The following is a 16,968-nucleotide window of genomic DNA, read 5'->3' on the forward strand; positions in this document are numbered from 1 at the left end:
TATAAACTTACTCTTTAAAATTAAAAACGAAAATAGCTACCAAAGTTTTATATTGCAATATGTATAAACTAATAAATAATGGAAGTTAATACACAAACTAAATATTTATTGCTGAGATTATAAGGTTTGAACTTCTTAGTATAAAAACTCAGTCAATTATTAGCTAACTTTAGCAGCTGTAAGAGCTTAAAAGACTAAAAAAATATGAACATATTATTGATGGTCACTGGTTTGAACTTTACTTAGAAATTAAACTTAAGAATAAATAATTATTAGGATATTAAAATGTTTAAAAATTAAAAAGGACCTTAAATTATTTTTCTCAGAAATTTTATGTTTTATACATTATAATACAACTTATACTATAAGGCAAGAGTTAAACTAATCAATCTTAATGCTAAAGCTACCGTTACCAATACTTTAAGTAAACAATTACTAAAGTTTACTCAACTTAAAACCAGTACATATATATATATATATATATATATATATATGTATATATATATATGTATATACACTATAAGACGACGAGTGATGACGTCAATTTGGTGTAAAGCAACATAATTTTGCCTAAATTCATTAATTCTTATATTTAACTGATAACTTTTTTTTCTAAATATCAACAAAGTCTATATCGATAAGTTAAAAACATTTGACAAATTTTGCTGCAATTCGTATTTCCCCGCACTATCTATGGCATCATAACATGCAAAATATCACTACATTTTAAAGAATTAGGCGCATTATAAATAAAATAACTTGAAACAAATAAAAAATTAGTGCCTAAATAAATAATTTCGTTAAAACTAAATGAAATATTTGAAAATCATTTAATAGACCGCCTCTCATTCACAAAACACCTAAGTCAAAAGTTTGGTTTTTTTTCTGGGGCCCGCCAACATTTTCCACGCCCCTCTTCCTGTTGCCTGGCATGGTCTTCTTGATGTGGATGGTGACCATGCGGTTTGGGCCGGGCTGCACCTGGCTAGTCACCCGCGAAGGTTGGGGCTTGGGTTTGGCTGAAAAATAAATAAATATACTAAGGGCATATGGGGGTAAAACACTTTTTTCTTTAAATTTAATTTTACATAATAAGATAAGCTACTTGTTTAAATTCAAAGTAATTTTTGAGATATAGGCGAGCAAAGTTTATATATAGGCGAGCCCTCAATAGGTTCTTTAAAGTACGCTCAAAATAAAAGGGCAAAAATAGATTATTTCTCAAAAATTTATCTCCTCCTTCAGATTTCGAGCAATTACTTTAAATATTATTAATAGTAATATTATTAAAGTTAAAAAAAAAACTTGTAAGAAACACATTTTTTAATTTTAGTAAAAAACTTTTTTAGAAAAATAGACAAAAAAAAATATTTTAGTCTAAAATATTTTTATGACTTTTATTTTTAAAATCCACTTCCTACAAGTTGTTTGTAATGCTGAAAACTACGCTTGCTGAAAATTTGAATTTAATTGCTAATATGAAGGGAAGATAGATTTTTGTTAATTTTTCAAAATTTTGAGAAAATCCGCCTTGAAAATATTTGATTCCAAAAGGATGTAGCAAAGTTCTTTTACAAAACTTGTTATATCTCAAAAGCTAATTGAAAATATACTGTTCTAAAAAAAGTATCTTATAGTATATAATTTAAGCTTTGAAATAAGAGCTGATGATAATTTTTGTAAATAAAAAGTTTTTTATCAATGCCCTTAAGATGACTTAAAAGTTGGGGTTTGGCTCGAACTTTAAAAAATAAAAAGTCGCATTTATAGTCGTTTAAAACTTTTTATTAAAAACTGTTATAAAACGAAAAGAAAAAAATAACTGAAAAAAGCTTTTATGGTTAGCCATGGCAGTTTTAGCCGTATGCCAATAAACAAATATTTGTATATTATAAAAATTTTAAAATCTACAAAAGTAAATGAGGTCATTGGTAAATTAGTTTAATAAAAAAATGCAATTCAAACTTTCGCGGGAAGCGCATAGTACTACGGGGGTGCGGGATCCGTTTATGGCGGGAAAAACGGAAATGCAGGGATTTGATTGGCTGTGAGGACCCTGGCATGTGAGCAAAGTGTTCTCCAGGTTGCTGAGCTGCTCCAATTGTAGGTACCTCTGTCGAAGCCTGTGGAATTTATATTAAAGTATTTGTATTAACTGTGGATAAAATAAACAATTTATTGTGTTACCTAAAACATCTTTAGAAAATAAATTAGATAAAAATATCACTACTTCACATTGGTAAAAAAATGTATTAATTGTGAAAAAATAACTTGTTTGTATTGTAAATAGGTTTTAAATATTGTGCTAACATTATTCTAATGTTACATATATGTAAACATATAACAAAAACACAAGTCAGTAAAATGCAAAACTTTTTTATTTTACCCATAGTAATCGCTCCTTATACTTTGCATTTTGTAATCATAAAAATAAAAACACACTAGTAAACTCATGTAAATTTAAATTGTTTTCAACCTACCTATAGTTTTTACTTCTTAGATCTTGTATGTTGCACTTATACTCTTTCTCCCTTCTCTTAAGGGTTTCTATATACTGTTTTGCTTCTACCAACAGCTTTTTAATGGTGAATTTCTGCATTTTTCTGCCCAGCGGTACTACCTGTTAAAAACTTACTTAAAAGAACCAAAATTAATCAATCTGATGTATAACATAAAATATACAACTTTAAATTTGAAAACAAAAAAATTGGTGCATGTTTATTAGTACACAGTTTTATATTAAGTACTATAAACATCTTATTAGTGATGAAAAGGAGAAGCTTACGTAAAAGAAAGCAGCAGTATATATATTTTTTTTAAAGTGTTTAAAACATTAAACTCAATAAAAATGTTTGATAACTAGTAAAAAAATTGTTAAACATCTTTCTAAAATGTTTTCATTTAACTACTATGAAGATAATTATTGATAGATAAACTTTAATAAATACATAGGTTTTATAATGCATATATGAGCTATCAGTTACAACCTTTCAAAACATTCTTTTATTTAAATAAAGACTACAGCTCAAACTACATGTCTTATGTAATGAAAAAAAAAACAATATTGTTGTATAACTATAGGTTAAGGGTAGATAAAGTTTTTGTAAATAAGTTTTTGTAAATAATATATGCTTCCGAATAAAAGCAAAAGAAAGTTATTGTAAAAAATTGTTGGACCCCATATGCCCTTAGTTGTTTTTAATCGAACATTGTTAACTATCTACATTAGGGTTTCCCAAACTTTTTTTGATAAGGACCCCTTTAAAGAAATGAAAAATGCTATGGCCCCCTCAAAAAACTACCGTTAAAAACGCCTATGATATTTTTTTTTCTTGCACTTCCTCATCAACTCCAAAATATCTAGTGTAAGTTTCAAATTATGACCTCATGGCCCCCAAGGGGGCAACTTGGCTTACTTTGGGAAACCCTGATCTATCTGAACAAGGTATACAAAACCTAGGCAAAAGTTTGTATCTTATGTTTAATGCACACCTAATAGTTTTCAGACAAATCATAACATTTTAAAGCCAAATAAAAAATAATACATACCTGTTTAATAACAAAAGTTTTACTCTGCATGATTAAGGAAATTAGAACTGTATTGTATTTGGCTTAAGGGCATAGGGGGGATCCAACTTTTTTTTTTATAACTAAAAATAACACTGGAACTATATAAAAGCTTGAAGTAAAAATTACAAGTCAGTTTTCATAGAATTAAAAAATCTTATATAACTTTTGAGATATGGTAATTTTTATAAAAAGTTTCCGATACAAACATATGGACTGCAAACTTTTTTAAGGTCAATTTTCTCAGAAATTCAAAAAAAAATAAAAATCTATACTATTCTTCATTTTTTGAGCTTGTGACCTCAAACTTTCAGGGAACGTTCCTTTTATAGTTTAAAAGACTTGGAATGTTGGAATTTTAAAAAACATTAAAATATAAAAATCATAGATAAAAAAAACAAAAAAATAGGTTGTTTTTTTTCATAAAAATTATATTTTTCAAAATTAAAAAAATTCCTGCATTCAATCTTTTTAAAATTTAGTTTCTATGCGTTTTAAGTTTACACCTTCCATTAGGAACCTATTGAGGTCACCGAGTTTGATCGCTCATATCTCAGCAATTACTTTGAATTTTCTCAAGTACTTAAACATGTCTGATAGCTTAGATAAAGTTCTATAAAATAAGGTCAACTAGTAAAAATCAATGTGAACCACCTCTATGCTCTTAATCCAACTAAGCTTACATTTTATTTTTTTAGTTCCATTTGTTTAACAAAGTATTAATAAGCTCTTCATACTAAGTTTTTTAGGTCTTCATACTTTTTGAGATTTAGTGTTTATTACCTTGTAGTGTAGCATTAAAAACACAGATATTATAAATTTCCCTACTGTAATTTAAAAATATAAAATCAAGAGCAGATTTGGAGAAAGTCTCTCAAAAATAAAATAGTAAACTATTAATGTTTATAAGACAAACCGCTTTCAAAGAGTCCATTCTGAACCTGAAGTCGGCTCTCCTGCTTCGTTCAATTTCTGTGTGTTTGTCCTTCAGTGCCTGGTTCTTCTTGGCGTCCAAGTAGGCAAATCTGTTGTATATATACAGGTTTGTACAGTAAAAAACAATTTAAGCATAAAAAATATAAACACTTTATATGTAGAAAACTATACAACAAAGAAAAATGTACACAAAGAATGACCTAATGTCATAACTTAAACATATATAATGTTTTTTTTTTAATCAACATCAAAATTGGCAAAACTTTTATGCAACTTGTCATAAATAATAATATAAATATATTTAGTTGTATCTAACAATAAATCTCAGAATTTTCAAAAATTCAAGTTTGCTAAATATAGAGGGAATTTTCTGTTTAATGTAAGTAAATATTTTGTCAGAACAATAAAATTGCTGGCCATAATGGAGTCCACTTTTTTACCTAAGACTAATAGCAGCTCTTATTTAAAAGCTCAGAGTATATACCAAGAGGTAATTTTAAAAGTACAAAAATATCTAATCATTTTTTAAGATTAAAAACAATTTTCATAGAAAAAATCTAATACAATCATGTTGAATGTAAATTATCATAGTAATTTTTCTGAATTCAATACAATTAACTACAACATAATCTCCTTTTTAAAAACAATTTACTGCAAACTTTTAGGAGATATTCTTTTATATTAAAAACAATTTGCACAGATAATTTTTTTTTTTTTAGATTTTATGAATAAATATCTAAAAAAACATTTTTGATTGATGAATTTCTTTATATATAAAACAGCTTTTCACTCCATTAATAATTTATATTGAGATCCTGAACAAAGGTAGCTGTTAAATTTGCACGAGAGGAAAAAATTGCACAAGTGCATAAAATATACTTTTGCACAGGTTAAATTTTATTATATTATTTTATTTTTCTATCACTATTACCCATAGCCCTTACCCTTGGTTGGTAAGTTTATTTTTATTTTTTAGTTTAAAATTCTATTTTTGTTTTATATTTTTTTTATCACTGTTACCCCTAACCCTTACCCTTGGTCAGTAACTTTTTCTTTTTAATTATTTTTTTTATAAAAATTTTCATTAGTTGTTTTTCTATTTTTATTTTAACTATCACTATCTTTATTTTGCTCTTTTTTCTATATATTTTTTACTCTTGTGCAAAAATGTAACTTATGCAAATTTGGCTTTGTGCAATTTAGGCTTTGTGTAATTTTGTGCACTAGTGTGCAATTTAGTAACCTTGTGAAATTTTGTCTTTGTGCAATTTAGACCCGTTCCCCCTCAACAAATATCTTATTTAAATTGAATTAAATTTATTAAAAACACTATAACAAAGAAAATTAGTTTTTAACAAATTATTTAAAATTTATTAAAGATTAAACTGAGAAAGTTTTAAAAAGGTTACTAAAAAACTGAAGGAGGAGATACATTTCAAATGAAATGGACTTTTTTTGTCATTTTAGTTCTCGCCTCCAATAAAGAACCTGATGAACTCTTTTACTTTGATCCCTTATTTTTGAATTTTTTTAAATGACAAAAAAAAACTAATGGCTTAGTATTTCATGACAAAAATAAGAATAAATTTAAAAAAAGTGATTTACACCCCCATGACCTTATGAAATAATGATTGATATGTCAAAAAATACTTTTTAGATTGTTAACTATTACCAGTAAAAAGTAAGTAACACAAACCTGCTGTAATTAAAATTATTTATTAAATAATTGCTTAATCTAATGACATATTTAAATGTACAATAAAGTTGAAGTTTGTGATAAGTTAATTAAAAAACAATTAAATAATATAATTGCTAATGCATTAAAAAATTCTGCAAAACATATAAGGGTATAGAGGAGAGTGTATTTTTTACAATAATCAAGATTTTGTCTTATATAAAAGCTCAAAATATTAACTTTAAGTCAGTATATATAACTGATTTTTTTTTAAATTATTATTAATATATAGACCTGATATTTTCTTTTCTCAATTTTCTTTAAAATTTCAAGTTTATTTTTTAAGCTAGAACACTCTAGGAAATTTTCCTTAAATAGTATAGAAATAATTCATTTTCAAAACTTTAGATAACAACTGAAAAATGTAGCTTTTAATACACTGACAATACTTTTCTGAAGTGTATAATTAATTTATCAAATTCTAGCTAAGAAATTAATTGTAGAAAACTAAATGAGATTAGTTAAAAATAAAAGCAAAGATAGATTTGTAGTCTATTGGTTTTTTTTTTGTCTTCATATTTACTATTCTCTAGTCTATATAACTTGTCAACTTCAACCAGTTATTTTTTCAAATCTGTTTTAGTTATTGTTAATCCCTAATAAATTTCTGGTAGCTTAGACAGAACAAAAAAATACTTCTAAAAAAAAGTAGACCACATATGGCCTGCAGTCTTTTATACATGTAAAAAAGTATACAATTATTTTGCATGTATGCAGTATTCATTGATAAGGTCATTATGCTATAAAGTATTTCATTACTTGTCAGTTTTATTTTAAAGATTTTAACTTAGCTAGGCATTAACTTTTTATCAATATAAAACAACAAATCAATTTTTAAGCTAAAAAGATACAAAATTGGAGAGTACAAAAAGTTTTTACAGAAAGGACAAACTAAATAGAGAAAAAAGACAACTTTATTACAAATCTAGCTTTACATGCATTTTTTCAGTATAAGCTTTAATCAAATTTTTAAATCCTAACCCTAGATTTTTTATAAGTTTGAATAAAAAACCGTTTCTATAGTTATTTAAAATTTATTACATTTAACTATTTTATATTGCAAAGAACACTTGAATAATAATTTAAAGCTAATTATATAAGCAATAAAAGAGAAGAAAAGTGTTTAAATAGATTTTGAACATTATGAGATAATTGGCAATGAAAAGTTTTATCTTCATATTTTTTTATTAGATTTTTTTTTACTAAACTAACTAAAGCTTAAAAATTGATTAAAAGTTTCAATCTATAAAAAGAATCTCCTATTGTTATTTAAAAAAGTGAGTATTTTTTTCCTTATAACACTTTTAAATAAATTTTTTCTTCTTTTGGTGCAAAAAATTTTTTTAACAATTTTTATAGAACTTTTTCTTCTAATGCAAGGAAGGATTTCTTGAAAATTTGAGGTCTTTAGCTTAAGAGCATAGTGAGGGAGGGAGGTCCATATAGTTTTTCACAAGTTGATTTGATTTTGTAGGGTTTTATTTGAGCTAACATACATTTTTAACCCCTTAAAAAAAAAGGTAATTTTTGAGACATAAAAAATCAAAGTCGGTGTGCTTAATAGGTATCTAATGGATGGCGCAAACCAAAAAACGCAAAAAAAAATCACTTAGAATCTATCTTCTCCTTCATTTTTTAATCAACCTTCTTCAAATTTTTACAGAAAGTCTATTACTGATATCTTAATCAATTGATTACAATGTTTTTTATAAAAAAAAATATATATAAAAACACTTATATATTGTTTTTTTTTTAATTTCTTAATCTTTTTTATTTTTAAAATTGCAATATTTAAAGTCCTTTAAACTGGAACACGTTCAAAATCTACCTGCAATCAAAATCCACCCAGTCAAATTCAAGAACCCTCAAGGGTAAGGTTAACAGTGATGGTGAATAATATATAAAAAATCAATATAATAAATGCAAAAATTTTTTAAACAAATTAATAAGTAAAGAAAAAAAAGAGAGTGGATTTTTATTCGGGTGGAATTTGATAGTATACCTTTAAACTATTAGAAACGCTTCCTGAAAATTTGAGGGCCATAGCACAAAAAATAAGGGAGAAGATAGACTTCAAGTAAATTTTTAAGTATCTGAGAAAATTAGAAATGAACAAACTGTGGTCTAACCTTTGTATAGGAAATTTTTATATTCTGTAAAAACTGAGTAATAGTTAATAATTTAAGCTTATATAAGCATAAGAATCAATGTTTAGTAAAAAAAAAATGCCCAATCCCCTAATCTCCTTAAAAATAGAGAGAAGATAGATTTTTTGTTATTTTTTAAATATTTAAAGTACATTTACAGTGAAAAATTGCAGTCAGTAAGTTTGTATCGGAAGTTGTTTACAAAACTAACAATGCCTCAACAGTTAATTAACATTTTTGATTTAAAAAAAAAAATTAAATATAATTTAAATTTTCAAATACAAGTCAATATTATCTGTTTTTTAAATCCCTTGCACCCATGTGCTCTTAATAAACTGTATTTGTTAGTTTTACTTTGCAGCTAACCTCATTTAAATATGTTTACAAATAACTGGTTTCATTATTATTACCTGTCGTCATTATACTTTAGCTTCTCATTCTTTTCTATTTCAGCATTTTTGTCAATCAACTGAGCAGCTTGTAATATGAAATCAATTCCATTATTCATGTTAGTAGCAATTAAAATTCTAAAACATGAGCAACTGCTTATTAATTTTTTTTTTACTTAGTTGATAGTCTAACATAAGACATTTAGAAGTTAAGATGTTTTAAACCAGTTTGAGTAACAAAACTAAATTCATTGCATATCAATATTATTAAATTCTGTGAATAAAAAAAATCAAAAAAATATTCAACTTATGCTTGTTACTGTTTTAATTTAAGTTTTTTTTAACCATCATGCTTTCAACAAAAAAAGTTTAAAAGCCACTGTAAACTTCTGATACACCATATAGGACATAATTCATTGATAAGTTTCAGTAAAAAAAAATCTTTATTAAAATTTATATTTAAAACTAACTAAATATTTACAAGTTGTTAGAACACTAAATTTATTGAAGTATGAGTCTAAGTTCCAATATTTAAAGTTAAAAAAAATCTTTTTAACAAAAAATCACAAAGCAAAATATTACATAAAGGTACTACTGTAAGTCTAGAACTTTTGCTTTAAGAAAACGTTTTATTTGATTTTTAAAAGTACAATTAAGAAAATCTGAGCTGCACTAAATATTAAAAACATATTGACTCTGTAAAGAATATATATTTCTTATAACTGTTCAAAATATAGGTTTAATCGTTTGCTAATAAAAGATCCTAGTGAAGTAACTTCACTGGAATATAAATAAAAACAAATTGTACAGTAATCTTCCTTTATTGTACCAACATATGTTTCTGTGTGTTAACGAATCAACACATTTCAACTGGGTTCTGTAAAAAATAATTACTGTAATGAAAGAATAGAAACATAGAATAAAGTGGATGTATAGATATTTTTTATTAAAATAAAATAATTTACAGACAATAGTTAATAATAGGTAAACTATTATTATTATTTTCACCTATTATTAACTATTATGTGTAACATCCCGCCTCCCATAAGGAACCTGCTATATCTCAAAAACTATTTTGAATTTATTAAATATGTAAAAAGTATTATTTAGCTTAGTAAAAACTATATAAAATAAGATGAAAAACCAAAAAAGGGTGTTAACCCCCCTATTCCCTAAACACTAATAACAACAATGTTATGGAAAATATTCCTGATATAGATCTAATTACAGAGTTGCCACTTGTTTTTTCAAAATTTTTTCCAGGTTTTTAAAAGTACACATTTTTTAGTCTATTTTTAGTGTAAAGTTAAATTTAAGGTAAGAAACTGTGTTCATTAGTATAAAAAGATTGAAAAGATAGGGTAAAGCTACTTTATATGTATTTTTTAATAAAACATTTTTAATGATAACAAATTTTTTTTATCTATGTGATAAATTTTTTGAGTCAAGCCAAAATTTTAATACTGAACACATTAAAATTCTAAAAAATTCCAGGTTTTTTGTTCAAATTTGTAGGTTTTACCAGTTTTTTTTTGGCTAAAATGTCAAATTCCAGTTTTTTCCAGGATTCCAGGTAAAGTGGCAACCCTGTAATAATGGTTGGAAGACTGTGACCTTTGGGCTACTTTCAAAATTTAACTTAATTTAATTACACTTTATGTTATTATTTTAAAAATAATCAATAAATAATTTCACTGCCTTAAGTTGATGAAGTTTGGATAAATTCAAACAAGTTAGGCACATAAGATTCAGAATTATGAACTGCCAAAGTTTGAATTTATTCAATAACAAAAATTAAAAAACTGAAAGAATGATTTACCTGCTTCAATAAAACCCTAGTTTTTACAATCACTTATATTTAGTCTGAATGATGAATTAACAAAATAGTATGTGATTTACAAAACACCTTTGTTCAATCTAATAAGGTGCTTGTCAAAATATGAGTCAATAAAAATTTGAGAAAAAATTTTAATACTGATAGGACATGATGAATAAAAAGTTGTTTCTATAAAAAACCTTGAGCAAAACATTACCCATCTCAAACATACAAAATTTTTGATCACTGTTCACAATCTTCATGCTAATTAGCAACAAAAGAAAATACACTTAAAATGGATTGATCATATGTTGCTAGAGCCTCCTGACATTTTTAGTCACATGAAACTCATTGATGATAAAAGTCGCATGTATTACAAGTAACCAAGATAACTTACATGTTATGTTACCAAATAAAAAACAAACTACTGGACAGATTCATTATCATGAAGAAAAACATGCTAAATTGGTCTTTCGTATTTTCTGTTCAGTATACATATGCTTTAAGAAGACAGATTAAACACGTGGAGAAAATGTTACAAAAGTAATTTAAACAAATCATTATTAATAAAAAATAAAGATTATATTTGGAATTTATAAAAAAAAAATGTATTAAAATACAAAGGATCACTTTTACACGGAGGGTCAATTTTAAACAAGTGTCAAATATGCGTTGAGTAACTTTTGCATTAGTGACAGTTTTGCACGAGTCGTCAATTTTGCACGAATCAGTATTTACGCATGGTTAAAAAAGATAAAAATAATGAAATGAAACTAATTAAGCTTAAAAAAATAAACTTAAGTTTTAATACAATCTAAAACATACCTTATGCAAAACAACGATATTGTAAACAAAAAAAATTCTCGGTTTAAAGTGAATTCTTGCTAAAAACTTTACTACTTCTGCAAAACTATCTCCGTGCAAAAGTGACTACTCGTACAAAAGCGATGACGTGCCAAAATCTCAATCCGTGCAACAGTGTCTTCGTGCAAAAAAGACCCTTCAAAAGTGACCCTTTATAATTTATGTTGCTTTTTAAACTATTAGTATATAGTGTAAATTTAAAAATCAATAGCTCAAGAATATCTAATTCCTAATATAGAATTATTTATTCTTGAGCTACGTCTTTTATTTTTGTTCTCGATCTATAAAAAAATTGTTTCGTTTTTATCAGTATTTTTATATAAATAGTCTTAAAGAGTGTTCTTAAAAAACATATACTAGCCTACGAGATTTCATTCAGCTAAATGAGTTCGGTAGTCGGTACTTTAAAAAACTGTGTTTCAAGTCAAAACTGTTTGAACAGTTGGGTAGTTGTTAATTAAGCAATAAAATTTATTTTTTTGTAATTTTTTTTTAACACTTTAAAAAACCAATTAGTTTTAATAAGCTATAAAATAAAAACATAAATTCACTATAAATATTCAATTTCATTTTTTATATAAGATTTTACTCAAAGAATATTAAACCTAATCTATTAAATTCTAACATACTTTTACTAATTTGTCGTAGAAATATAAATTAAGAATCTAGACTTTTAACATTTTTCTCTAAAAAATACAGTAATACTGAGCAAGCATAAAATAATTATGCATTTTAAAAACATATAAAAATTTATAAAAAACTAACAAAAATTTTCTCAAAAGAGATAATAAAGATGTTAAGAATAAATTTAAATATAAAAAGATATCAAACCAAAGTTAACTTTTCTTTCTAACAAATATTTTAGTTTGTTTATTATTCAATGTATAATTATAGTTAATTGTGTTAGTAATTTAAACTTTTTAAACTTAAAGCTGTGCGTGTTAAATGAAATGAAACTACAACTTATTTCAATACTTTAATTATTTATCAAGCAGATAACTTTTGCCAGTAACGTATTTAAAATAACTAATTTATTTAATTAATTCTTTATTTATTTTATTATTTCATTTATTTTTTTAAATAAACAAATTTGAGTACGTTTTAAACTAGAAAAGCTTATTAGATAAAACATTGACAGTTTTTGTTTATTAATTGGTATATAGTATGTTTAATACGTTTAAACAGTTATTTGTTATATTACATGTAATAATTATTGAGCTAAACGTAAGCTACTTTTTACACAGTCTGAAAATTAAGTAAAGACTACAATAAACAAAGTAAATAAAATATTGAAGATGATTGTAAGGAATTTCTTTATTAAAAACTAAAATATTATAAACGGTTTAAAATGAATTTAATTAATTTAATATTTTTTTTCTAATTTTGATTTAAATACAATAAACTTTTTTGAAAACCTTAAACTATTTCAACTTCTTAATTCAAATATTTAATTTTGCTTTGCGAAAATTGAAATTAAAAAAATATATTTACAAATGGTGCTGAAGTTTTTCATCACCTTTTTGTTTCTTAAATTGTACAAATTAATTTTTTTAATAAGCATTTTAAATAAAAAATATGCTAATTTAATATTTTGTTTACCAGCAGGTTTCGGTGGAAAAAAAAACATTCCGACCTTTACAAGTATATTAAAATAGTACTTGTATAGTTTACCTTTTTATTATATTTTAAAAGGTCGAAAATTTTTGCCACCGAAACCTAGTAGTAAATAAAGTATTTAACTGGCACACTTTTTATAAAAAAAAGCTCTTTATATTTAAGTAAATTGAGCAATGTTTTAATGAAGACAAATAAGTACATAAAAAGTATTAAAAATAACTAAAGTTAAACAGCTTTCAAATAAAGGTAGGTTTGTATGTTAAAGTTTTTAACAGGTGTTAAAAGTTTATTTAAGTTTAGTTGAGTGAATTTAACTATTTTAGGTAAGATTTTTATAATGACAACAAAAAAGTAAACTAACTTATAATGTATTTTTACTTTGGTATATTCTAAACCATCTGCTGTATAAGTAAAAAGCAGATCATATTTTGATTTGAAACGTCTGAAAGTAAAAGTTAAACTTACGCTTTTCCAAAACAGTCGGTAATAAAAGTTAAAAAAACATGTCAAGTTTATTTTAGTGTCGTATTTTATTAATGTGTGTCGTAAAATTAGAATAAAATACAATTTTAACAACTATATGTAGTTTGTGTATTTGGTTGCTGTAGCAACTAAAAAACAACAGTAACTTTTAAACAATTTAAGAAACCTTTTTCCCTAAATGAAAGCTGTTTTTACTTTACAACTATTTCTTTTGTAACTTTGGATTAGCCAGAAAACTAAAACCTTAAAGTTATATCGTTAAAATAGAACTACAGCTTAGTTTGCTGTATAGGATACTCGTGTCAATTACGTAACTTCCTAATTAAATGAGTGGGAGTTTGTTCTAAACGCCACGACTTGCAATTTAGTAATACAGCACTTGCAACCAACATTTAGTTTTTTTATTTCAAGTCACATTTAGTTTTTTTCATTTTGTTTTAGCAATAGTTGAGATATTATGTTTCAAATGCTTTTTAGTTATTACGACAATAATCGAACGATAAAAAAAAATAGACAAATAGGCAAAGTTGTTTAATTTGTTAAATTTTACTTATACTATAAAGAAAAGTTTTAGCAAGTTCAAGCTATTTTTAGGAAAATTCCTGTTAATTTTATAGATTTTAGTCAGTTTTTTTTTTAAATGATGTTTTTAACTGTAGTTAATGTTTTTGTTTTAAAATTAAGTATTATTATGTTTAAAAATGATACTATTATCAAGAATAATGACTTTAGTACAAAAAATAATTCAATTCACAATGTTATATTACATTTTGTGCAATAAGTTTATGTACAAATATTAACTAACTTTTGATATGGTTGTAATCAAAAAAAAAAAAAAAAAAAACATCCACCTTTAAACACGACCAATAGTGAATATAACAATTGAAATTGCTTTATTATGAAGTAAGTGAGGGTTTACAATGTAGATAATATGAAAATACTAAAACTTTAAAACTAATTTTAATGTAGCAACTACTACATTCTGCGAGCTGGTTTTTATCAGACAAAAAGAATTTTCTGCTTATAAAAATATCCGTTTAATTTAAAAAAAATTTTAGACTGTACGAAATGAATATTACAAATATCATGTCCAGGATTTTTAATACTGTTTATACAGATTGAGGAATTAAACTAAGTTACACATAATAGTTAAAAACTAGCAAAATAATTCAAGCAAGTAAGAAAATACTTTTAGAAACCCTAACCACATTCTCTTCAACAGAGTAGTACTGAAAACGACCTGTTTTTTAACTCCTTAACTACTTTAGAAAACAACAGCCGAAGATGAGTTGCAAAAGACTCTGTCTGCTACTCATAGCGCAAACCATCGCTGCGCAATTTCAGTGCAAAGCGGGCTACAAAATTGGTCATTCTAGCGGGTCCATGCCGGAAGTCGAGGCGTGGAAATCTGGTGGTCTTACGGAGGTGGCTTGCGGGTTCGATACAACGCTCGAACAGAAATGCTTGCGATTGGAAATGGAAGAATTGGAATTTAACGGAACCAAAAGTTTGTGGCATATTATTGTGGATAAACCGTAGTTAAATTTATTTTAATTTATTTATTGCGTGTCATAAAAATAAATCACGCTACATTTATTACTTTATAGATAAAAATAATCTAGGAAAGCTATTTTATAATTTTGTTTTTTAACAAAGTTTATTCAAAAAGTTCAAAGTATCAGTTTGTTACAATAGTTGTAGGAAATTATGTTTCAAAACTAGCCTTTGTATATCACGAACAGTAAAGTAAGCAAACTAGTAAAGCTTATTAGTTAAGAAAAAAAAAATTAACAAAAATGTGAGCTATGTACTTAACATTGTGATTTACTCACAGTATTATTCTAGTGCTCATCAACACGCAAGTTAAAAATGACCCTTTGTTTTACTGTAAAATTTTGAGCATTTTAATTTGCTTCACAGTAAAAGACGTGACGTATATGGGTTGCTCGATGTATTGCGATAGAGATTTTAGGAACTCTACTGAAGAAACTAGAAAGTTCTTTGCAGCCGATTTTTTCCTGGTTGCAGGTACCCCATTTCAAGTGAGCAAGGGGTGAGCTGATAGTTGTTAATTTATACTACTTTTATTGGTTTTAATAACTATTTACTACCTTGCAAACATGCTGTACGATGTTTTCTAGTTTTTTATTAAAATTAAATAAAGTTAGTTTTAAGCATCTTTACTACACTGTAAAAAATTTGTTTAAGTGAAACGTTTATAGAATAAGAAACTAGCAATTTTTCAGTTTTGTTAAAGTTTTAAAAAGTGTTTTAAAAATTGATTTGCAAAGTTTACTTTTCAATCAAACATCTAGGATGATCATTGTTTAAAATAATTTTAGTGTGAACAAATTTACAAAATTACAAACCTAATAGAATTAAAAACATGATATCTTAAGTTAAACTTAAAGTGAACAAGTTGTGTTTAACTAGCACTGTAGTTTCAAGCATAACTCCCAAATGAAGTTGCCGTAGAATATTAACGCAACAATTGTTCAAAAGTTCAAATGTAAACAGAAAATAATATTGTTTTTTGTTACAATGCAGTGACGTCAAAGCTCACTGTTGCACGACCGACAAGTGCAATGATGTCAAGGACAAAAACATCTCAGCCAGCTGCGGTGGAAGAACATTTGGTGTCAACTTTCTAATGAGCTTTTTTGCGGTGGCCGTTTTCAACGTTTTTAAACTAACGTTTTAGTGACGTCATAAAGACTTGATTAGTTTGTTTTGAGTATAATTTTACTTTTAAGGAGCACAATAGATTCTGGCTTTTGTTTTTGTTTTAACTGTTGTTTAAGTTTACAAGGGTAATTATTTTTTTTTTTAACTGAGCAAAAAATAACAAATCTGTAAATTTAGTTTCAATTTGTAAAAGAAGTTACTTTATATCTGTACGTATCGTTTCTAAAAAGGTTTTAAATATTAAAAAAAAATTAATTCCTTCTTTTTTATTAATGAGCAGTTAACGTTTTTATCTACAAACTAAGCTTTTAAAACACACTGTATTGACTAAAAAGCATTTATCTAACAAATCTATAAAACTTAGAAATCTTTGTATAATAAAAAAGTTGTTTTGTTACTAAACAATTATATTATTAGTGTATCAACTACCTTTTTACTATATAAAATAAACTACAGTGGTTTTTTTAATTAAAGGTAAAATTTTTAGCTTTGTTTTGAGTTGTAAATAAAAAAAGGTTTCAAGCTTTTATTTATTCAAAATTTTGAAAAAATTTAAACTCTAAAATTCTGTAGTATGCATAAAATATTTTAAATAGATTACATAAAATAATGGCTATAATTTAGTAAAAACGTTGAAATAAGCAAAGATTATGGATAACAATCTCTATAAAATTTAATGTATTTAAATAATCTCAATAAAACTATTTGCAACAAACTTAAAGTCTTTAT

The 16,968-nt window shown here is 25.4% G+C and overlaps 2 protein-coding genes across 2 annotated transcripts; one reads left to right on the plus strand and one right to left on the minus strand.

Annotated features, from left to right (window-relative positions):
- Window positions 1-8,908, minus strand: LOC145831849 (uncharacterized). The gene is made up of 5 exons (XM_082939192.1): window positions 8,796-8,908; window positions 4,484-4,592; window positions 2,481-2,620; window positions 1,966-2,123; window positions 1-1,019 (listed from the first exon to the last, which is right to left on the minus strand). Exons 1-5 carry the CDS (start codon window positions 8,891-8,893, stop codon window positions 850-852), a joined length of 675 nt encoding a protein of 224 aa, XP_082795318.1. The 5' UTR covers window positions 8,894-8,908; the 3' UTR covers window positions 1-849.
- Window positions 8,909-14,789: 5,881 nt separating this feature from the next.
- LOC145831981 (uncharacterized) lies at window positions 14,790-16,447 on the plus strand. Its single transcript, XM_082939338.1, has 3 exons — window positions 14,790-15,061; window positions 15,475-15,607; window positions 16,102-16,447. Exons 1-3 carry the CDS (start codon window positions 14,839-14,841, stop codon window positions 16,253-16,255), a joined length of 510 nt encoding a protein of 169 aa, XP_082795464.1. The 5' UTR covers window positions 14,790-14,838; the 3' UTR covers window positions 16,256-16,447.
- Window positions 16,448-16,968: the final 521 nt, after the last annotated feature.

The sequence above is a fragment of the Thalia democratica genome, chromosome 3 (genome assembly GCF_965202585.1).
Source record: "Thalia democratica chromosome 3, ktThaDemo2.hap1.1, whole genome shotgun sequence".
NCBI lineage: Eukaryota > Metazoa > Chordata > Thaliacea > Salpida > Salpidae > Thalia > Thalia democratica.

What these genes read in the sequence shown, in the direction of transcription:
- LOC145831849 (XM_082939192.1), bottom strand. Translation starts at nt 8,893, where the DNA reads ATGAATAATGGAATTGATTTCATATTACAAGCTGCTCAGTTGATTGAC. An exon ending in CTAAGAAGTAAAAACTATAG is followed by an intron (nt 2,124 to 2,480) that starts GTAGGTTGAAAA and finishes TAAATTCCACAG; the next exon opens with GCTTCGACAGAGGTACCTAC. An exon ending in ACTATGCGCTTCCCGCGAAA is followed by an intron (nt 1,020 to 1,965) that starts GTTTGAATTGCA and finishes TTTATTTTTCAG; the next exon opens with CCAAACCCAAGCCCCAACCT.
- LOC145831981 (XM_082939338.1), top strand. Translation starts at nt 14,839, where the DNA reads ATGAGTTGCAAAAGACTCTGTCTGCTACTCATAGCGCAAACCATCGCT. An exon ending in GGAATTTAACGGAACCAAAA is followed by an intron (nt 15,062 to 15,474) that starts GTTTGTGGCATA and finishes TTTGCTTCACAG; the next exon opens with TAAAAGACGTGACGTATATG. An exon ending in CCATTTCAAGTGAGCAAGGG is followed by an intron (nt 15,608 to 16,101) that starts GTGAGCTGATAG and finishes GTTACAATGCAG; the next exon opens with TGACGTCAAAGCTCACTGTT.